The sequence below is a fragment of the Sander lucioperca genome, chromosome 15, assembly GCF_008315115.2.
Source record: "Sander lucioperca isolate FBNREF2018 chromosome 15, SLUC_FBN_1.2, whole genome shotgun sequence".
In the NCBI taxonomy this organism is placed as follows: domain Eukaryota; kingdom Metazoa; phylum Chordata; class Actinopteri; order Perciformes; family Percidae; genus Sander; species Sander lucioperca.
The window spans coordinates 16,421,337-16,444,934 of record NC_050187.1 but is presented as its reverse complement, the minus strand read 5'-3'; the positions used below and the strand labels follow the sequence as shown (position 1 = coordinate 16,444,934).

Sequence of the window (23,598 nt, the reverse complement as noted above, 5' to 3'; positions counted from 1 at the left end):
TACTCTGAAACTGAAGAAGCTAAATGTAATCCAGCCATTATTAATTTCAATATTTACACCTGTGAATCCCTTACTGTGACATGTCAAAAGTCTTCATTTAAGTGACAAAGGCCTATTGGATATGTGTTGATGTTCAAGCTTACAAATAGTTTAGGCATGTGACATCATCAGCCTAATTGATGCAACTGAGCAATCAGCTGGCACACTTGGTATTTATTATCTGTTGTTATAGATCATGTACCATTTAGCACCTGATTCAGATAATGAGAAACTAGTCTTTTAGAAAGCGAACATAAGCAGTGTGTCTAGGAAGAAACTAATAAATATATATCAGACTGCTTAATAACCCTTATTTCAGCTGCAAACTTCTTGTTTACTAATACTTAATTAGGAATTGATTCGTTCTCATTGTGTAGGTGTGCAGGCTCGTTTATGCTATTTTCTAACAAAAACAAACTCACCAAGATCAAACACGTTGCCTCCAAAATTATCAGCTCCCCTACACCAAACATCTCAAACCTGAATGTTGGAGCCATCACACGCCTTGCCTTTACCATTATCAATGACACCAAGCACCCTCTATATCCACACTTTACACTGCTGCAATCTGGCCAACAGATACAGGACTCTGAGGTGTAGAAGGACTTGCTTTGGCAATAGTTTTGTCGCTTCTGCCATAGCACTGCTGACCAAACTATCTCGCTGACTTTGTATAGATCCGGTGTCGTTATCGCAAATGTGGTTGTTTCTATGTGTTTATATACCTGTCTTTTTGTTATCTGTTGATGTATTTGTCCGTATATATTGCCATGTGCATGAAACAGACTGTGAAAACAAATCTCCCTCAGGGACAATAAATATCTATCTATCTAAAAACTCATCCTTGCTTGTGCAGGCTTCAGTTCTGTTGTGTTCAGCTCAAGCTCAATGTCCTACTAAACTTATTGTATCACAATGAATACACAATTACATAACTATGATGGGATCAGTCAGTTTACAGAATGGAGGGCATAGCCTCTTTAGCAAACCCTTTAATCATAGCCCCACAGTGTGGCTGATTAGGTTCATAAATCTTGAATAATGTGGCTACTACTGTCTAATTATTTTGCCAAATGTCTGGTCTTCAATCGTGGACCATATCACAGGAATGTATGAAGAGAATTAATCAGTAGACAATGAATAATATAGCAACTGCAAATTCACTAGGTAACTATAACTAGATTACAAGTTCCTATAACAATGTGATTCATTTGTCAATCAAAATGTTAGAAAAATGGGAAGGAGACAGCATAGAGTTGTTGATATGTGATAAAATGTATCATACCAGAAACACAAATGTGTTTTAATGAAGAGCCACAAAGAAATCCTTTTGAATACAAGAAAAGTGCTTCAGCCAAACAAACAGTAATTAACCTTTAGCCGCAACCAACTAGAAACTGATCACTCCACTGTGAGTGCTTTGTTCAAATTGTGATTTGGTAGCTTAATGTTTTCCGTGGGATTAATAAATAGCGTATAATTATTCACATCTCATTAAAATTGTAGCCTTTCATATTTTCAATTTTTAATTAGCCTATTTGGTTGCAACCAGGAGTCCCAGCTGCTTCTGTATCTTGATTGGTGACAACAGCTGTCCTCTGAAAACTGCACATGATGCTGTCTTATACACACAGACAGAAGTCACTGTAGATTCCTGCTTTATGGGACATTTAGGTTGAAATAGCACCCAAATTATCTATGTAGTGAAAAAAGATAGCACCGTATCTAAGACAATGAATGTAACAGATGTAAGTGTTATCCCCATTCAATCATAAGTCTCTCTCATCACCTTTTGGCTAAAGCTGTCTGTCAGAAATAATTGCTTATTCTATGTTTGAGAAATAAAAATATAGAATAGGCTGCAATGCAAGAACTTTAGATAAAAGCAGAACATTCCTTCCGGCTAATAAATTCAAGGTGCTAAACATCCAGGTCCTGACTCATAGAACAATTAGAAATGATTCAAGAGATTAAAGTAGAGCCACCCAGCAGCAGACATATCTGTCCCTCAGTGTGGACTGTCGTTTATTGGACAACAACAACACCTCTTCTTCTGGATAAACGTCACAGCATCCAGAGAAAAAGGTGTGTGAAGATGTTTTTATCAACACAAATATGCCAATGGCTGGGCCTTAAGTCTCCCACTCTCTAACACACACACACACACACACACACACAACTAACATCAGCCAATCCCACCACTGCTGTTGCAGTCCAGCTGGCACAGAAAGAGATGCTTTGATGTTGGTAGAGAGTCCAAAATATCTGCTGGAATTGCATGAAGGGTGTAAGTTGTGAGGGGCTCTGATGTAGTAAACATACTGTATTTAGCTAATGTGCTGGAGATAATGTTGAGACATTTAGAACAAAAAATGTAAATGACAGCCAAGTTTTACTCAGATCTTTTTTTTTTTGTAGCAGTGTGTGTCGTTTCGGATCACCATTCAGGACAGAGCGGACTAGGCACTTGGTGTATTACTGACTGATTAGCAGTCAGATAAAAATGAAATATCGAGGACATTTGTGTTTAAGCCTTGTTTGAACTTTGAGGAAAACAAGACAGTTCCAAATACATATTGTACCTCTATAAATTAGTTCTACGGCACCCATGCATTCAGTACTGTAATGATAATTGATTATAGGTTATCTCATATATAACAGACTGTGCACCATTTATGGGAGTCTCAAAAGACTTTAAAAGATGTTTCCATTTCAGAAATCTGTATTCATCAAGTGGAAAGATAAGGGTTTTACTGTTAAAAATACAAATGGATGCATAATAAGTGGTCACATGGGTCCCAACATTAAAACTGGTCAACTAAATTGTTTGGTTGACTATTTTTTTTCTGAAGTGGGGCAAAGGGAAAATTTGCTAGTTTCTTTTTAAACTAGTCTTCACTCTAAAATAACCAAATATTTTGTGTGAGTCATAACCAAAATCCTCCAATTCAAAATACACACAGAGACCAAACCAGATCTATAAAAACAAAAGTATTTTTGTACACCTCTAGTTCTCAGGACACTATCATTTGAGCTCACTAGCCTCCACTGAGACTGTAACCAGGCCCGTGTCCCATTTTCACAACGCTGATTATTCTTTAGCTCTGGATCAGAATGAATCAGTGATCAAAGACCAGCTGGCGTTTCACAGTGGGATTCCTGAGCTCAATCCCAGATATGAAAGAGAAGTGCTCTCTGACACCTGTTGATCAAACTGAAGAACTACAGCCAATTCTAACAAGAGCTATTGATACAGCAAGTGCATCAAACAGTGGAGTGTCTGATCAAACATGGGAGGAAAGATGATAGTACATGTCAGCGTGAGAGCTTTTTAGGAATCTTTTCGAGTCCTGCAGTGATTACAGTAAGAACCCTTTTATTGCTCAAATAATCTTTTGTTGGGATTTTAAAGTGAACACGATTCCTGTCCTGTCTGGTTGTGAGAGGGTTAACTCTCTTAATGTGATATCTCTGTGGTGCATTTCAGATGTCCAAGGACCAGTGAATTCCTGCCCTGATAAGCTGTCACAAGCATTGCCCTGTCTACAAATTGTGTGTGTGTGTGTGTGTGTGTGTGTGTGTGTGTGTGTGTGTGTGTGTGTGTGTGTGTGTGTGTGTGTGTGTGTGTGTGTGTGTGTGTGTCTATCTGTGTGTGTGTGTGTGTGTGTGTGTGTGTGTGTGTGTGTGTGTGTGTGTGTGTCTATCTGTGTGTGTATGTGTGTGTGTGTGTGTGTGTGTGTGTGTGTGTGTGTGTGTGTGTGTGTGTGTGTGTGTGTGTGTGTGTGTGTGTGTGTGTGCGTAATTGGGAATTGAGAGCGAGCAGACAAGCCTCAAGGTTACTTGCCATTAAAAACAAGACTGCATACATTCTGCCTAATAATTCATAATAATGACTCCCATGTTTGTTGGTTGCTTGTTTGTCCCATGGCCATTAACATGCCAGCCTCATGGTGCACATTTTGCAAAACGTCTTATGAGTGGGAGTGAGGGAGAATGATTAGAGGGCATATGGAAATGATTATAACCTGCTGTAGTGGAAGTATCCCCAAAACCCCTTATGAACAATGAGGATAAAACAAGTAGATTAGTAGCATTGTGTGCATGCGTGCGTGCTTGCGTGCGTGCGTGCGTGCGTGCGTGCGTGCGTGCGTGCGTGCGTGCGTGTGTGTCGCTATCTGTGCTTAGTCATGTTGAACTTTCTTGGCTCCCTTTCAGTCTCCTTGGCCGTCACTTCCTTGCTTTTGATATGAGACTCCTGTGGTGCCCTTGAGTGTAGAGCCTTGATGTGAAGTGTTTTGAAACCAACGGCGATCACTCTGTTCTTACCTCTTACTAAAAATCGAGAAAGTTATAAATTAATACATTTTTGAATGCCGATTGCAAAGTAAACTGAGGTAGCAGGTAACAGATATCAGAAATGAGCACATCATCAGCAAGCAACGACAGCACAGGAAAAGAGTGTTATTCAAGGTAGAAGAAAAATATATTTTTTTGGAAAAACATGCAACAAAACTTACCCAGCCAGATTTGATTCTTTTCTGACTACATAGTCAGCGCCCAATGAATCAATTCATCACCAGCAGGTGTATCAAGTGGCTGGTGAGATTAATTTCGTCAAAGTTGTCGCATTAGAAATGTCATAAATTCACATTCTATGTTTAGTCTGAGGAGCGTATCAGTTAAGAGTGCACACACATTAACAAAAGTAAATCAGATTATGTACCCTTGTTTCCCTTTCCAACTCCCAGGTGACATGAGGCGACGTCAGATGTTTTTTCCCATTTACGGCAGCTATTTGCACTATTTTTTAAACCATTTGATAATGGAATGCCTAAAAATCTGTACATCCTTTGGGAAAAACATGATAGTTGCCAAGGAAAAAAAACATCCTGTAGAGCCTATATCCTATTTTGTATCTAACTGTTCTCCAACTTTCCTCATCATTCTGAAACCAGATCACAACTAACGCTGAGGATGATTTATTTACATTGCTGCCACGTAAAGAAAAGTAAAAAAAATTGATGTTACTATTTGTAAGTCGCATGACATAGGGTAGGAATTTGGAGAAAACAGCATTACTAATCTTGAAACCTATCAGGGCCGGAGCAGGGGGTGTGCTTCTGCGGCTCTTAAAAGCCAAGATTTGAGGCTTTTAAGAAAACATTTGGGGGACTTTACTGTCTTTCAGAAGCTGTAGCAGGCTTCGTTTTAAAGCTTGAGTGAAGATATTGTGTTGTGCTAGCTTGCCGGAAAAGGGGATAAAAACCAAAGTTTGGCTAAATTTTGGCAAGGGAAAAACTGGCATGGCCATTTTCACAGAGGTCCCTTGACCTCTCACCTCAAGCTATCTGAATGAAAATGTGTTCTATAGGTACCTATGAGTCTCCCCTTTAAAGAAATGCCCACTTCATGCTAATCCCATGCAGTCAGGAGGAAAACCCATGCAGGTTGTCTCATGCTGTATAAATGTGTTATTTTCCCCTATTCTAAAATGGTGTATTTCAATATTGCTGCATAACAGGGTCCCTAAACAGTCTTGGAATTACATGAATGATGACTGGAAAGGTGAACTTGTTCATGTGTGATGACGTTAGGTCCCATAGAAGTCATTTCAATGTAGTGAGACACCCCCCCACCCTGACACACAAGCACACACAAACACACACACACACACACACACACACACACACACACACACACACACATATTCTTTATTCTAAAAATGATACCTTTGGTTTACATATGTTTGTAGTTTTGTTTTCTTGTTTCATGCTACTGTATACAACACTGTGCTACTCTTACAAACGTAATGTTTTGCCCAATAAATATTTTCTGTTTTACTGTAACATTGCATTGTTGTTTACAGTGCACTTTTCAACCACTCTCAGCAGATTACTTTCACTCTAGAACATTGTAACTGGAGATATAAGCCTATGAAAGACAAAAAAGTCCAAAGTTTTACTATTATGAAAAAAAGTGTTTGCCATTTGATGCAAATGCTTTTTGAATTTTGAAGGAGATGTGAGGCATTGTTGCATTTTGTATGTGCAGTTTTGGTAATTGTGTTTGAGTTATGAAAAAAGGAGACAGTTTTGAAAACGTGTGTAAGCAGTTGGAAAAAACTGTAATACCTTGAAGTGCAATGTTACGTAATAGTGGTTTAATTTGACCGAGAGTCGACCGGGTAGTTGTTTTATTTCTATTTGGTTTTAAAGTGACAGTGACAGTGACAGAAGTCGATCTTTGCTGCAGCTCCATTGAAGAATAAAACAAAGGGAGTCTCAGAAGCTCTATGGTGTTTTTTGCCTCCAACGGCGCCTTCCAGGCAGCTAACCCTAACCTTAACCCTATACATTGCCACGCTGCCTGGGAAAAAAACACCAAAGACCCTCTCAGAACACACTCAGTGACCCTGTTGCCAATTAGCCTACCTCGAATGCCACACTGATGTGTGTTCACTCTTAAACTCATCCCCTGAAAATGTCGCGTTCTGTGGAATCAGCAAGTAAACAGCATTTGACACCAATTGCTGCTTCCACCACTTTCTGTAATGACTGGAGGCCTGTTCTGACTCAAACAGCCCTGATGTGTTTTACTGATGTCTGTGCTCCTTTTTAGAGGATGGATACCCGACCCGAGCCTGACGGGACCCGACAGTACCCGACGGGCCGGGTTCGGACAGATATCGATGTTCGGGTTCAGGTCGGGCTCGGTCACATCAGCGCGATAAGGCATTTGTTGTAAAATGGTGCTCCGTCTCCTTTAAAAGAGCTCAGTGTGTGTGTGTGTGTGTGTGTGTGTGTGTGTGTGTGTGTGTGTGTGTGTGTGTGTGTGTGTGTGTGTGTGGAAAGTGGGCAGAAGAGAGATAGAGAAAGAGGAAGTAGACTTTCCACACAAACAAACATACATGTGTCATTAACATGAGAAAAAATGAGATTTTAACTGTGTCGGGCTCGGGTCGGGCTCGGACATAAATATCTTAATGCCTGTCGGGCTCGGGTCGGGTTCGTAAATATCTTAATGCCTGTCGGGCTCGGGTCGGGTTCGGTTACTGCTGTCGGATACGGACCGGGCACGGACAGAAAAATGCGGCCCGATCCGCACTCTACTCCTTTTGTGTACGTCCAAGTTATGATGTGTTGTCTTGTTTCGGTTTGTGTTGTTTGTTTTATATTGTGTTCTATTGTTTTAAGCCAAATTGTGTTGAACTGTGGTACATTGCATGCTGTTTAACTGTATCACCTCATATTGTGTCATGTTGTGTTCCACACACTCTCCTTGTGTGCCCTGATAACCAGCGGGATGCTGACAGGTAAATAGCCTCCCACCCAGAGGCAAGAAGAACCATTGTCCCTTAAAAAAGGAACCCCTAACAACATACAAAGAAGGTGAAGGTGACATCATGGGGTGCGATCACACTTACAGTCTGTTATGCCACAACCACAAAGGTCTGAATGACACGGTGGTACAGGTGGTAGTCCATCTCCCACTAATTTGGAGATTCACTGTTATTATTGTTTATATGTATAAATGTTACATCCTCACCAGCATTTGCAGATGTTTATCTCTATCAAACATAAAAGTAAGCCTCAAAAGCACAAAAAGTATGTAATATTATATAATTAAATAGCAAAGCCAAAACTGAGAGAGAAAATAGTGTGTTTAAAGTTTATCTGCTGAAGAGTGGACCAGGTCTTGGGGTAAAACTCTCTGATCCTGCTCGGTGTAAACATGGCCTCCGTCCTCGTTAGGTGAACTGTGGTGCCAACTAAAGAAAAACTGCACCAAAATGAGCATTTTTATAGGAACAGGGAGACATGTTGATATCTGATAAGCCGCAGCTCCAAGGACAAACTATGGACTTTGGACTTATGCTCATACTGTACTTAGCATTTTCTTCATGTATTCTTAATTTTTTAGTCAAAAAAAGAACCTCAACAAGCACTTTTACTGTAATGTTTATCATTAACTATATTAGTGATACCACTGAAAGGCATTGATTTCAGTTGATTCAAGCTAAACTGATGGCTTGTTTCAATATTTAAAGTTGATTATTTGACTTTATTTTAATTTATAAATGAATAAACAATTTAACGATTAATAATGTCCTTATTAGTGCAGAGAACCAAGCCTTTAAAATGTTGGTCTTAACAAATTATTACTTTACAAATGTGCCCCCCTTTTTTTAAAACAGTGCCCCCTCCCCACCCTCCCACATGCATACTAGCTGTTCCAGCCATGCTGATAAATCCGATAAAGCAGGCAAAGGGTTGGCACAGCTAATGCATGAAAAGCAGCATTAAAATAACAATCGACTACTAGAATTGGTGTAACCACTTATTTTTCACATTCTGTCAAGCAATTTTAATGTGATGAAACTCTAATTTGAAAATTGTGTCTCTATGCTTTTTCTTGAAAGTCTCTCCCTGCTGTGCATGACCTTCTAGGTGTGATGTGATGCACAGCGTGGTGTTTAGCATGAAGACGTGGGCTGATTCATAGAGGTCCTCTTGCATAAATTAGTCCCTCTCTCTCCCTGTCAGTGTGTGTTTTTTTTTTCTTCTACAGGGTTAAACATACTGGAAGTGGCATGTGTGTGTGTGTGTGTGTGTGTGTGTGTGTGTGTGTGTGTGTGTGTGTGTGTGTGCGTGTGCGTGTGTGTGTGTGTGTGTGTGGTTGGTTGTTACACAGCAGCAGTGAGAAGAAGGTGTTGCAGCTCTGGGTCACAGTGGCAGAGTGGAGGAGCAAGATGAGAAAGCTGTAAATAGGGTCAGGGTGACAGCAGAGGAGATTCAGCTAAGGACGGTAGTGACACAAAGCTTTTTGTTTGACAAACTGGTGTAAATAGGACCTCGGCTCAATGTGGTGTTGTCTCCTGTGATGTAAAGCGCCGTAAAAGCAAATGTAGTTTTACATCAAAGTTGAATTTGTATTGCTGCTGTTCTCCTTTTTTCATTCTTCTTCTCCCAGGTTCACATGGCAGCTATGAAAATGTTTTCCAGTGGAACGAACAGAAGCATCCTGCCTGAGTTACATCTTCATCCATGGATACAGTTAAATGGTGGCTGTGGTACCTGTTACTCACTGCAGACAGATATACAGACTTGGTTGCAGCATCAGCAGCTTAGATTTTGATGAATCATGTCTTTGTCTTTTCTCTACTATGTTGAGGATCTGAGGATATATAGTTTTTTTTAAGAGTACACCATTATAGCTATAAAACATTTTTTTTCCTTTTTATTGGTCTTTAACATGTATTGAAAAATAAACAATAATGAATCATTTTAGGGCTAGCAAGGTGATGCCTTCAAGTGCAAATGTGCATCTGTCATCCTATTTCCAAGTGTGTTTGCTTCTTGTGAACTGTAATTGTTGGTGCATTTGGGGAATTTTTAATTTATTTTTTGATATCTTGCAGAGCACTGAGAAAATATAGAGAAGATTATAAATAATTAGCAATGAACTAACTAACTGAATAACTTCCATTACAAGTTAAGTCCTGCATTCAAATAGGAAATATAGGTATAAAGAATATATTTAAAGGAGCATACCAGTCGTTTTGTAGGATTTAGCTCTGAATTGCATAGGGTATAGGCCTACTTTACATTTCAGTTAACCACTTTGCTTTGTTTGACTAATTTGAATGCATGTCTTTACACTGCCAGGCATCCACTGGTCTCCAGTAATTTATTCAATAAAATCTATTTGCAGAATAAATAAAGAAATTGTGTAATCAATTTTAGTGAACATCAAGTTTTCAATAATTTATATCAAACTTAACGCAGTGCACACCCTTCAAACTGCACTTGATAGATTTCCAAACCTTATGGAATTATTATAAACCAATGGGTGAAGGAATAATAACTACAATGTTTCAGCATCAAAACTAACAAGATACAAAAATAAATGCTTCTCAGTACTTCAACTGTAAATGCTCCCTTGAAAATTAATTTTTAACAAATAAAAATGAGTGACAGCATGACTTCACTATATCACCTGACAGATGGTGTATGGTCTCCACCCACTAAACGTCACATCTGTGCAGCTCAGCTGTCAAAGTAAATTGCGCCTGACTTTCACTTTGATGAATCTTACAGACGGGCAACAGTCTCATCAGTCACTACAGCACTTGAAGGCAGCAGTAGGTCTTAAAATTCAATGCGCAGGTGAAAAAAAGACCGCGGCATTATTTAGCCTTTTGCCTTTGGTCTGGCATGTTAGATTTTCCTGAGTAGTTTTTTTTTTATCTTCAACTTTGAGGAGATTCAGCAGAGTTTTTCTTTCTTTATTTAATTTTTTGAATCCCGTAGTGAGTAGCCCGGTGTCACGCATGGCTCCCCGGGCGGTCTGGCTCCTGGTCGCGCTTTCCGGTGTCCTGCATGTGCGCTCCTGCTGGGCTTATACCTGTCCGGCCATCTGCCGCTGCAGCGCCGACACCTTTCAGTGCAGCAGAGACACTCAGCTGGCCTCTCGGGCCAGGGCAACACCCGTGCCTCGACTGTAAGTAACCCAACTAACTCCAGCTTCAGAGTTGATAGTCCAGTCTAAACCTCTGTAAGAGGATCTGTGGCACTTTATACAGAGCACATCACTGCCCTTATGCTACTTTTTTATCTTTCTTTGTAGGACTTTGTGTGCCTGGCTTCTCACTAACTTTTAGTCATTTTTATTTCCCTTACAGCCACTGTAATATTCCTGAATGTCATTTTAAAAGAAAACTATTTTCTATTTGCTTCTTTGCTTGTGGATTTAACAACTTTACTTATGAGTCTTACAGAAGGCTCAATCATCTGCCCTTGAAAGAAGTCCCCACTCATGCCTTCAAGGACCTGATCAACATTACAGTAATGTAAGTCCCTTGTTTTTTCTAAGGCTGTGTTTTTGTTGGGTGAAGAAATATAGGGTAGGGGAATGAAAGCTGCATGTGGAGACACTACTGCTGATAGACACTTTAGCCTTGATGAAACTTACAGGAAAAGAAGAATGCTGACTATTGAAACTTTAAGTGAAAAGTTTTAAAGTGATCAGATATATTATGCATTTTAACACAGTTAATGTTACCCAGTCTTGGAATATGACATCATTTAGACATAAAATTCAAACTGAAATACAATTGACTGACCCTGAATAAGCATTTAGGCCTACAGTAATATTATTATTATTATTATTATTATTATTATTATTATTATTATTATTATTATTATTATATATCATGTTTATGCTTTCCACTGTGAGGAATTGTAATGTACTGGACAAAAAACTAAAAACTTGAGTCCTTGGCAAAATAACCTCTAAATAAAATACTTTCCCTGTAGAACTGTATTGGTCTGTGTGCAGAGCATTTACAATGTGTCCATTTTGGACTAGAAAACAAAACTACTGGAGATAGGCTAAAGTATTGAATTTATTTCTACAGGACACATACACACATTCACCTGCCATTCACATGCCTCTGAAGTCTGGAAAATGGTACAATTTCCTATTTTATCTATCAAAACATTGAAGTAGTATGCAGTATGATGTACTGTATAACTCGTTCTCACTCTCGTGTCCCATTCTTGTCCCGCGTGTCACTAAAACTAGGGCTGTCAAAATAACGCGTTAATTTCGATCAGTTAATCTGAGAAAAAATAACGCGTTAAAAAATCCATTGACGTTTGACCCGGAGCCGTTCTAGCCACCATTCAACTGTAAAATGAAGGAGGGAGACATGTACTGCCTGGATCATTAATTGGAACATTTACTTGTAAAAATCTTCTTCCTACCAACCCTGGCTACCGAAATCTGGTGCCACTGATATGTCTGCACTTCTCTCTGATGCTCTGAAGACGATACAGGCAACACAAACACCGCTGCATGGGACGCTAGTTAACACTATACTCAACAGCAGCTAACGTTAGCCTACCGCTAGCTAGTAGCTGGATTAAACACGGTTAAAATGCTGACAGCTAACGCTAAACGGTGTAAAGTTTGACTGTGTTTTACTGTAGAGGATTCAACACCGGTATGTAACAATCTGCAGCTGCCGTCGGAGAAACAACACAGACGGTGCGTTCAAGGAAACTGGTAAACTACAGCCTCGTGGTGCATTTGAAGTTATTGTAAATGTCCTTTTCCCATCTGGTGGTTGTTTTTGTTGCTCAACAGCAATTTACTAGTGAAATAAGTTATTGTTATTGTTATACATTATTATTAAATCATTTCATTTTGACCATATGGCCTTAGCAATAAACAAGCCGTTCTTTAATGTCACTGACTGTTGTTTAGTACCCTTTTTTTTTTTTTTTCTTTTTTTACTTTCTTAAAAAGTTCTTCAAAATCGGTTCAGGCACTGTTAATTATGTATACGATTAATTTTGATTAATTAATCACAGAGTATGTAATTAATTAGATTACATTTTTTAATCGATTGACAGCCCTAACTAAAACGTACATTTTGTAACCCCACCGACAATCTTTTGCATTTCCGCATGTCAGTTACGTCCCGACCACCCAAAGCGTCAATAAGTGACGCCAAGAGTTCCAACCAAGTGCGTCTAAATATGACGCTAAAGGAGACTTTTTGCATCAATGACAAACGCCAATGCAATGGGAGTGAGAATGTGTTGGTATAAACTGGGCTATTGCAGTGTTCTTCAAAACCTCTATTATTAAGTGTTTTGCCACTGTTTTCATTGTTTTTTTATTTCATGTCCTTTAAAAGGACTCAAATAGTGTGTTAAATTGTTAAACACATAATATCACTCTAGCTGGGATAATGAAAACTACATAATATTTGGAAATCAGGCATGGAAATTAAAAATATATATTTTTTTCTGTTATGACCCAATGGACTCTGACTAATAAAGACTCAACTATTACATCAGATATTTACCAGATGTACAGTAAAAGCGACAGAGGAAGAGGTGAACATTCCATTCCAAAAAAAAGGTGAAGGGTGAATGATCCATGCATCAGGAGGAAAATTATGGATATCCTTTGTTAAACCAGGTTTATTTAAAAGAAGAAAGCTGTAAAAGCTATCCCACTGCTGTGACACAGTGAAGGCCACGCAAAAGCTAGACAGGCTTCAAAGTTCAATCTTTTCATAACATCTGACTTGAAAGTCAAATGTTGGACCTTATAATTGAATAAGAAGGCACACAACACAGCAATATGTATTATTATTACAATTTTCAACAAAATCCAATTGCAATATATTGCTCAAATCAAAGTCAAATCATAACCTCTTTGCTGATTAATTAGGTCTAATCTTTATCATGTTTACAGCTACTAAATACAGAGTCCTGAAGCCCCCACATTATCCTGAATGGGTTTCACCATTTAATTAACATATTACTAACAGTTTGATGAGCAGATAACATGTGTTTGCCTGTGGTGAAATCATTTTGAGCCCGTTTGTGTCGAGTGTTTGACTTTGCTCCACTCCTCAGGGACAAGTCTTATCAGTCTCAAGATACTTACAGTACTTCCATAATGTGTTCATTATGTTCAAAACTTGTCTCTAGTTTAAAGCGATAAAACACATTCAGGTTTTAAATGAGGTTACAGTCCTAAAGCTGTGACCTTTTGTCTTTTCAGCCCATTAGCCAGTAACACCTGTGTCAAGGTAGAATGACACGAGGTTGTGTGGTTTGTCACTGTTGACGCAAACTAGAAATCACTTTATGTAGATGTGAAAAAGCTTTTCATGAACTGTGAGTGGTAATTGTGACATACATAATGCAATCAGAGGAGGGCATAAAATAAATGTGTTTGAGATGGAAGCAGAGTGATGTGACCTAAGAAAAGTGTTGGGTGATTACAGTAAAGTGGGAGTCTAAAACACGATGATTACAAAAAGAAGATGGAGAGTGGCTCGGAGAGGGAAGTCGGCCATGCCTCCATCAGAAAACACAGTGTTCAAGGATGAATCAAGAAGTCTTGTTGACTTTGTTTGTCTCTGAATGTCTTTGTTTAGTCCTCTTTTTTTAAACATCTTCACTTAGTCTTCCTGGCCCAGATGCATCCCTGATACATTTGGAGCTTTTCCAAACATGAGGTGAAGCATGTGCGTGTAGTCGCCCTAGAAGTGTGAATTGTTGGTGGTGGTATTTTAATATTTCCCTCATGGCTTGTATCCCAATATCAATCATCTCTGTCCTATTTCTAAAAGAAGTGCATTAAAAAGTGAGTAAGGAAAGAAAATCTTGGGTTGCTCTTGATATTTGTTTGGCTAAACAGGTTCTTGTTAATCTGTTGACTGATGTGAAGCCATGCCTGTGCCACAGAGAGATCTCCCAGAGCGACTGCATCACACGGATAAAGAGACATGCCTTCCTCTCCCTCCACAACCTGGCTGAAATGTAAGTGGCACTTTACGTTCCGCAAAACGTCAAATTCAAGCTGCATGATGAAAGCACTTATTCATTTGAACAGCTGGTATGTGTTTTCCATTGCATTTAAGTTTCACAGGATTAGTCTCTAAATTACAAAGCGCCATGTTTAATCCTTGACTTTCAGAGTGGCAGATGTATGAACGGGCTTTTTTGTGTTTGTTGACAGCCCACTGACAGCAATATTGTAATTACTGATGTTTTTAATCATTTTTATTTCCACAGTTCAGTGCAGAATATCAACAGTCTAAGGGTTATTGAAAAAGGGGCCTTCACTGACCTGCCCAAGCTGGGATATTTGTAAGTCATGCTTTATATTATCATTATTCACTTATTCAACTCCCACTGACCAGCAGGTGGGTAAGTCATTATAACCCCCTGCTTTGGAGCCATGCATTGTACAAACTCACTGACTTTATTTTACTTTATTTAGTGTATAAAGGCCTAATGGGCATTTTAAACCAGCTTAGGCTATTAATGCTCAATGGTGTTTTAAGCCCCCACCGTTGACTTCAAGGCAGCGCTGCGACCGTTGACTTCAAGGCACCTAACCATAACCCTTGCCTAACCATAGTGCCTTCCATGCAGCGCTGCCTGGAAGACGACGTTGGGGGTTTAAAACACCAAACACCGCTATTAATGCTGTGGTATGTTCATCGGTCCATGTTTTGTTCTTGTCCGTATAAAGATAAGCATCAAATACGTAGAAATGAAGAGTTGGAAAAAGCCAATACAGAATAAGTATGACATGTCAGACAGTGTTGAATGAGATATTGTATAAACAGGGAAATAAAATGGGGCAAAGTGGATGTTAAGGGGTTTTAAAGGGGCACCCCAGTCAATGATGTCATCTTGACTTTGACTTTCAAATATTTAAATATTTTAAAATAATGCAAGATGCTGTTGAAATGCTGTTGAGTTGCATTGTGGGAAGTGTAGAATCCAGTTTATCATCAATCTGTAGATATTTTGATTTATCTAGCATTCATTTCTGCAAGTTAAATGTGACGAAACATGAAGTCACAAGCAAACAGTGACATGAAAATGTCTCTTACCAACCGAAACATCTGCAACCCTGTGACAATTTGCGGGCACTTTGAAGATTTGTTCTTTTTTTTTCTTGCAAGACAGAAGACAGAGCAGCAAAAAACGTTAAAAAACAAACAAAACAGTGCCTACGGGACAAAAAATGTTAATTTTCACGTATGTGCGTTAATGTGTTTACACAGTTAGTTATTGTAGTTAGCTTAAGGGGAATAACAGAAGAAAATAGAAAATAAAAAAATAGAAGATTGAAGATTTGTTCTTAACTGCTCATGATCATCTACCTCTGCTGCTCTTCTTCACAGGAGCATCTCTAACACAGGGCTGATACACTTCCCAGACTTCACAACTATCTCTTCCCTGGCGCCGTATATTATTCTGTAAGTAATCCCATTAAAAAAATAGTGTGTTTCCAAACTGGATTAGCGTCTTTCTGCATGTTCCAAAGCTGCATGTTCTTCGTGTTGTAACTCCAAGTGGAGCCCAAGTTGTTTATTCTGAGCCCGGTTTTATCTATCAATGTCACGATGCCATCAACCCTGCCGCAAAAATCTCCAACTGGTTCACAGTTCGTCAAACTGCTCTTTTTTTATGAAAGTGCATAATTATGTCTAACTGAAAATTAAGCCAAACAGCCTGGGTGAAGGTTATCTCCTCCGTGTACAGAGAAATGGCAGACAACATGAGGATTGACATCATTCCTGCCAATTCTTTCCAGGGTATCACAGAGGAGTATGTTGACATGTGAGTACAGGAGCCAAATACTTTTTTTTAACACATTATCGAAGTTAAGGGCAACAATTTGCCACCATTTGTTAAGAATGTGTTTTGATGTGTCTCAATATGCTGATGTAATTAGATGTACATTTTTTTTACCTTGATGATAGATGCTTTTGACAGCAAATTAACATTGTGTCCTTGACAGGAACCTGGTTAGAAATGGCTTCAAGAAAATAAAAGCTCACGCATTTAATGGAACCAAGCTCAACGCACTGTAAGTATTTTTGTTTAAAATTATCTTTAATCAAGATTATTCCATCATACTAAACTAACATAATAGCATGCTGATACAGTATGCTACTGTTAAGTATGCTGTTTAGGTTTAAGGCTTTTCTTTTTCTAACCATAGAAAGAGTGTACCAGTAAACAAACGTTATGTAAGACTAAACAAAGATTGGATGTCCCGTTGTTTTCTTGCTCTGCCCCGTACTGCTGAATGTTGATGGGGACGAGATATGTGCAGACACCCTGAAGTCTAAAAATAATGCTCGTCGTCCTCAGTGTCAAGCTAAAGAAATAAAAAGTAGATGAAAAATGGTTTCAGGGACATTGTTGGCCATTGATGTGTCATCTTACATTTTCTTTCATATTGCATGTTAACTTCTAAACTACTGTTTGGACTGGAGGTCACTTGTGTTTTTTTTAAACGTTCGTGTAGGATTTTCAGAGACAACAGATATCTCAGTGACATTCAAGAAGATGCTTTTGAAGGAGCCACAGGTCCAATTTCTCTGTAAGTGACAATACTTCAAGTTAATGAAACCAATAAAACCAAAGAAAATGTCATGACATTTTTCTGGAAGTCAGCTTAAAATCAGTGGTGGAAGAAGTATAGCTGCATCTTTCAGCTCATTGTTTTGGTTTTATTTCTCACAACTTTAATGTTTTAGTTCACTCTCACCACTGTCTTTTTCAGCACAGCAGACAGCTGTTTTCAGCCAAAAAGCTCTAAAAGACAAGTGACAGCTAGTTAACATAGTGGAGCATTCAGCAGCTCAAGTGACATTTATGTTATCTCAGGGGTTAGTAGAGTAAAACAGAGTAGATTTAATTAAAACTTAAAAGTAAATTGAATTGAAATTGAAAAAGTAAAGAAGAGGAATGACAGGAAATTAGTGTTAATTTTGATGTTGTAGTTCATCAGCGCAGAGCTTATTTGTAGTACTTTTGATGTAGGATTCAGAGAATGTCAGACCCAAATGCAGAGACAGCCAGGCAATGTAGTGAGCTTGATAATTTAATAACAATAAAAGATATACAACCAAGAGTCCTCTAGACAGCAGGCAAGGTAATCCAAAACGTGGTAGCAATCAAAAACACAGGAAACAGGAACACTGAGACAAAACGGGTAGACTCACACACAGACACTCCAAAACAGAACAATGACCTGACAACACACCGAGACTAAATACAAGAGGTAACACGAGCACTCAGTAACAGGTGAAACAAATCAGGGTGGGGCAGACAATCACAAAGGCGGGAAAACACAAGGCAGGAAGTAAATATGACATGATAAGGGAGAAAAACAGACTACCAAAATAAAACAGGAAACAGAAACATATACACAATCATAACAACTTTATACTGTATACTGTTGGACAGTTACATCTATAGAATACATCATATTTTATCAACTGAATACATGATTTAATATAAAATCTTCACCTGCAAAGTATCTGTCAAATAAATGTAGTGGAGGAAAAAGTACAATTTCTTTGTGAAATGTAGCCATGTAGAGAAGTACAAAAAATAAATACTGGTACCTGAGAATTGCACTTGAGTAAATGTACTTTCCACCACTGTCGCAAATGTACTAGTCCCTACAAAGTTATAAATAAGAAGATGAAATAAAAAAGCAGGACATTTATGATTGTAACAAAGTTAAAAACGAGAGAAGACAATCACACATTCGCTACCTCTTTTGTTATTTTAATCAACAGCATTAAGGCGACCATATTTGAACCTGGCCAGTGAAGCAAGATTAATATTCATAACAATGTTTATCATTTTATTGTATAAACATTCGGCTGGGGTGACAGCCTGTCTGTGTAAAAAACCAACAAACCAAGAAGGACTGCTGAATACTGATTAGAGAGCAAATAGCAAATAGCCCAGCTTGCAAGGTCTCTGACTGCAAGCCCTTGTTATAAATATGAAATTTTCTCTTATCTTGGTTATGAATTACAGCCGTGATCGTCGAGTAGATCCTGAGTGTTATTTTGCTTCGGATGAAATGTATTCAGTCCTCTCCTCTGTAAGTGTCAGTAATTGCAGCCTCTATTCTTTGAAGAAGCATTTATGTTGTAAATGAGCTCTTCAGAAAAGACCTTGATGGCTTGATTAATATGAAAACTGTGAATTAGGGCTTGACTGCCGCAGTCCCTAGAACTCAATGAGCTCATGTAAGAGATTCAGCATATTTGCCTGAAACCGCACTACTTACAATAATTAACAAAACACCAGATCATGGCCCTTTTTGTGGGACCACGGAGTATAAAATACATGTGAAATCCCAGACAAAACAGACCAAATATGTTCTTGTTGCTTGTGTTAGTCCAATGCCTTATTGAAACACTTTACTTTCTTTGTAGACATTTGACTAATCTTCACTGAAATATATGTCTATGTTCTCTGTGTGTGTGATTCAGGGATGTTTCCTCCACAGCTGTGAGTTCCCTCCCCCCGAAAGGATTGAAGCAGGTGAGATTTCTAAAAGCCAGGTCTGCATTTGCTCTGAAGAGCCTTCCTCCACTGGAGAGCCTGGCGGAGCTGCTGGAGGCCGAACTCACATACTCCAGCCACTGCTGTGCCTTCCACACATGGCGTCTGAAACAAAGGTAACCGACAACTGCTCCCAGAGATGTAACAAATCCATTCACATCTGCATAAAGAACAAAGGCTCTGTTCAATGAATACAGATCATCAGAAGTTTGGTAATTAGCAGTTGAGTCTATTGATATTTTGTGTGGTCTGACCTTTTCCCTTCTTTTTTTCATGTAAAGGGAAAGTGCCTTAAAGAACTTCTCAAAGTTTTGTGATTTCACCGAAACTGAAATGTAAGTTACTTCACTGCCCACTAAAAATACCCTCCACAGCATTAATATTTTCTCTGGACCCTTCCCTTAACTTCAAGAAATTGAGATAGTCTACTCTTATTTACACTTAAAGGAATAATAATTTTCACATAGCACCCAAATTTGCAATTGGCAAAATCATGGAAGAAATAATAAAATGATACACTCTGGTCATCAAATATTCCAGCCATTCTTTATTGTTTAACCAATATGACACATTTCATTTTTTTGACACATTTAACTTTATTGTAATTAAAAATCTTTTTGATGTAAATATTTGATCTTTTTTAATACAATCTAACTCTGGGATTTATCCAAAGAAAAAGTAAAACGAAACTCCCCTGCTCTCCCAAAAAATACAAAATACATACAGTAAACCTCCCTGTATTCTCACTCCTCTCCTCCCTATAATTTCATACTGTACCTTACACAGATCATTTTCCTTGATCAATTGATCTTTGTTTATTGTAAACTTAACATCTGTGTATTCTTCAGAGAGCCCATTGCAGATGGCGTGAATCCTATCGATGACATCAACTTTCAGTACCCAGACCTGGAATTTCTTTGTCTTAATAGCCCCTCTGTCAAGTGCACGCCAACGCCAGATGCTTTTAACCCTTGTGAGGACCTGCTGGGGTTTTCCTTCCTGCGCTGTCTCACCTGGATAATTACGGTGTTTGCTGTGACTGGTAACCTGGCTGTTCTGGCTATGCTGCTGATTAGCCACCACAAGCTAACCATCTCCAGATTCCTCATGTGTAACCTGGCCTTCGCTGACCTCTGCATGGGGCTCTACCTGATGCTTATTGCTTTCATGGACTACCTCTCCCGCCACCAGTACTACAACCATGCCACAGACTGGCAGACAGGGCCCGGATGTGGCATAGCAGGGTTTCTGACTGTGTTTGCCAGTGAGTTATCAGTATATACACTGACTGTGATTAGCCTTGAACGCTGGCACACCATCACCAATGCCATGCATGTCAACAAGAGGTTGCGGATGCGCCATTTGGCAGCCATAATGGGGTCAGGCTGGGTCTTCTCTCTGCTGGTGGCCTTGCTCCCTCTTGTGGGGGTCAGCAGTTACAGCAAAGTGAGCATCTGTCTGCCCATGGACATCGACAATCTGGCCTCTCAGGTTTATGTGATGGCTGTGCTCATTCTCAATGTTTTCGCTTTCCTGGTGGTCTGCTACTGTTACATATGCATATATCTGAGTGTTCGCAACCCAGAGCACTCTACCCGTCATGGAGACACCAAGATTGCCAAGCGCATGGCTGTGCTCATTTTCACCGACTTTATATGCATGGCCCCAATCTCCTTCTTCGCCATCTCCGCAGCCCTGTGTATGCCCCTCATAACCGTGTCTCACTCAAAGATCCTGCTTATCCTTTTTTATCCCATCAACTCCCTCTGCAACCCTTTCTTGTATACCCTCTTCACACGGGCTTTCAGGAAGGATGTGTGCCTGCTGCTGAGTCGCTGCGGCTGCTGCCATGCCAATGCTGACTTGTACAGGTCACAGACTCTGGCTTCACACCTCAACATGCCCAACAGAAACCCTCACTCACTTAGCTTCTATGCCTATCATATTAAGAAGAAGGATTGCTTTCTAAACAAGGGAGCAACATGATCATTAATACTGAGAATTATATTATGAACTTAAAGGCAGCATCTGCTCCTTAAAATGTAGCATTTCTTTAAACTTTAGTTCAGGGTGAAAAGATTCTCAGTCTTGTACATAGCAGGCGCTGATCAGATTTGATCTAGGTTAGTTTACAAATTGAGAATTCCATTAGTCAGGACCAAGCGACCTCAAATTAAAGATGTGTGATGTGAAGCAGATGGATGAAGCAGGAATGGGGAACAAATAATAATAATAATAATAATAATTAAAAATGGGAGTCTGTTTCAACTCATCAGAGATGAGTTTTAGTGCCATCTATTGGGTTGCTGAACATTTGGACTGGGAGACTTGAAGACAGCAGACAAGCCAGATCAGCCACAGACACTCAGTTCAAGCAGTGTCTTCCAGAAATATTAGTGCTGTTCAAAATGGCATGGATTTTCACAAAAAGACATTTTAATAAAATAAAAAGTGTGGTCAATTGATACATATGCTGACCATCTTTTTCAAAGTGTTTCCCCATTTAGCTAAAAACACATCTCAGCACCATCTTTGACATTTTTTAGTTTTGTCCTTTCCATCAACTTTCAGAGATAAGCTTGTATGTACTATGGTTGACTTTACTGATCTAATCTCTATTTGAAACTGTACATGTTGATAAATATGCTGGACAGAAACATATTTGCATCCTTTCAGTGAACTGTCAGATAACTGTTGAAAATGGTATAATTTATATAAACTGGTAAGCAGATCATCACATTTTGGTGGTGCCACAAATCCTGCCTTTGTGGTAGGGAGTTTGCATATTTTATATAGGAGATCTGCATTTTGACCAAGCTGTGAAGACAAATGTAATTTTGTGTTGTAGAAATGGTTTTTTTTCTTATTTCATATGCTGTTAAGAATTTTCCATCCACTTTGAACTTGCAAACCCTTGTGGGGGGGGTCCCCGCTCCCAAGTTGGTAGGTACAGTATACTATGTGCAAATATGCACACTTCACTATTTTTGACGTAATATTTGAAACTGATATACCAGAACAATAACTTTACAATTTTATGCTGAGGAAAAGACACAAGGCCTGCCCCAAATAAATACTGCCCATGTCAAAATGTCAAAACATTTTCCAAGGATTTGTTGCTTATTTGTTTTGCATGTTGTTGCTGGAGCTGTCACGCACCCCTTAAATATTTTATTTTCAGCTGTGGAGTAGCTAGCTTGAGTGTCTATCCAATCCACAGTCAATTGATTTTAGTGTCCATGCTGGCATTTATAAATTAATTGTGTCATGTTCCAGTGAATTTGTATGTAGTAGTTTTGTTTTAATAGTGAAAAGAAACAAAAACTTCTGAGTTCATTAGAAAAATAATATGACAACAAGGGAACACTTGCTTTGTACAGGGTTGCACAGAAAAAAATGGTTCATTAAATGCAGCACAATAGTGCAGTTCAGTATATTTGAAGCATGACGAAAGGCAAGATATAACAATGTTTGAAAATCAAACAGCACATTATGTACCTTTAAAGCAACATGATCATGGCAGAAGAAAACACATTCCAGGTCAAATAATGTTTTGCTCCACTAATAAAGAAAACTATTTTCAGCTAAATATTATACAACATAAATTCAAGCTGTTTGTCTCAGTAGTCTGGATTCACAGGCAACGCTGGAAGTAATTGGTTGTAATGTTGTAAATGACTTGCAGTATTGCTCAGATAATTACATAATGAAAAAAAAAAAAAAAAGTATCAGTGATTTTGCACAGAGGTGTTTTAACTGCCTGCTCCATGAGCCAAATTACACCACCAAGAGGTCCAATTTCACTGATTATTTTCCCCTTTTAAATCAGTTTCCCCTCTTTCAACATGATAATCTGATGTGTGGAGAACTAAAGCTCATCACCACTCAGCTTCCCCAACAGCTTTAGAGAACACATAATCCCTGCCTCCATAACACATCACTCCATCTTTCAAGTGAAACTTCCAACGGTTCTTGCTTCGGTGAATCTGCAATACAAACAACAATTTAGAGCAAGCATTCAGCACTGGGAGGTAATTAATGGCCAATACAGAGCCAAAATGTTCTTACTTTGTCATACTGGCAAACGATTACATTGTCAGTGTCAAAGAGATCTGGGATGTCCTGCTCAATGACATCATCACCTGAGTTCAAAGGATCCTTATCGATAGAAAGTGTGTTGTTAAATTGTGGAAAGACATGCTGTTGTAAAAAATAAAAAATGGAATTTTTCAGTGGCAAAAAAAAAAAAAAAAAAAAATCAAACCATGACAAAATGTATATCCAACTCACTGGCTCTCACCTCTTCCTCTACATTAGCGAGTTCATCTGCTCCCTCACTGTCGCTGGTGGAGGAGATGCTGTTGCCGTCGCTGCTTCCATCTCCTTCCTGCAGGGCCTTTATGGCCTCGGCGTTGATTATGCCCAGAAAGTCGTTCTCTTCCAGGGGAACTCCCTCTTCCTCCTCGATGTCAGAGTTGCCTGCAGGACCATCCAGCTGAACGATGTCGGACAGTTCGCTGTAGTTGTAGTCTAGGTCCAGCTTAGCAGGAATTGCGAGAAGAAACGTAACAGTTATTCCATGACAATTGAAGTCGCTATGTAAAGCTAGTACGGTAAAATAGACTAGTATTTGAATAAT

General features: G+C 39.0%; 2 protein-coding genes across 4 annotated transcripts in view; one reads left to right on the top strand and one right to left on the bottom strand.

Moving 5' to 3' along the window:
- Positions 1-10,130: 10,130 nt before the first annotated feature.
- On the top strand, positions 10,131-22,669 carry lhcgr (luteinizing hormone/choriogonadotropin receptor). Of its 3 annotated transcripts, none has more exons than XM_031302657.2 (11): positions 10,131-10,539; positions 10,817-10,888; positions 14,310-14,384; positions 14,640-14,714; positions 15,764-15,838; positions 16,125-16,202; positions 16,384-16,452; positions 16,897-16,971; positions 18,887-19,075; positions 19,241-19,294; positions 19,808-22,669. In XM_031302657.2, exons 1-11 carry the CDS (start codon positions 10,370-10,372, stop codon positions 20,943-20,945), a joined length of 2,070 nt encoding a protein of 689 aa, XP_031158517.1. In that variant the 5' UTR covers positions 10,131-10,369; the 3' UTR covers positions 20,946-22,669. The 3 variants fall into 3 exon arrangements, with proteins under 3 accessions (XP_031158517.1, XP_035848028.1, XP_035848027.1); XM_035992135.1 differs by having other exon boundaries at positions 16,086-16,202; positions 19,889-22,669; XM_035992134.1 differs by having other exon boundaries at positions 16,086-16,202.
- The window catches only part of LOC116052138 (stonin-1), a 17,145-nt gene continuing 15,913 nt past the window's right edge, over positions 22,367-23,598 (bottom strand). The window contains exons 9-11 of the mRNA XM_031302670.2: positions 23,260-23,499; positions 23,028-23,117; positions 22,367-22,945 (exon numbers count right to left, since the gene is read on the bottom strand). Of these exons, the coding sequence (XP_031158530.2) occupies positions 22,838-22,945; positions 23,028-23,117; positions 23,260-23,499 (438 nt within the window). The 3' untranslated portion in view covers positions 22,367-22,837. The remainder of the gene's footprint in view (positions 22,946-23,027; positions 23,118-23,259; positions 23,500-23,598) is intronic.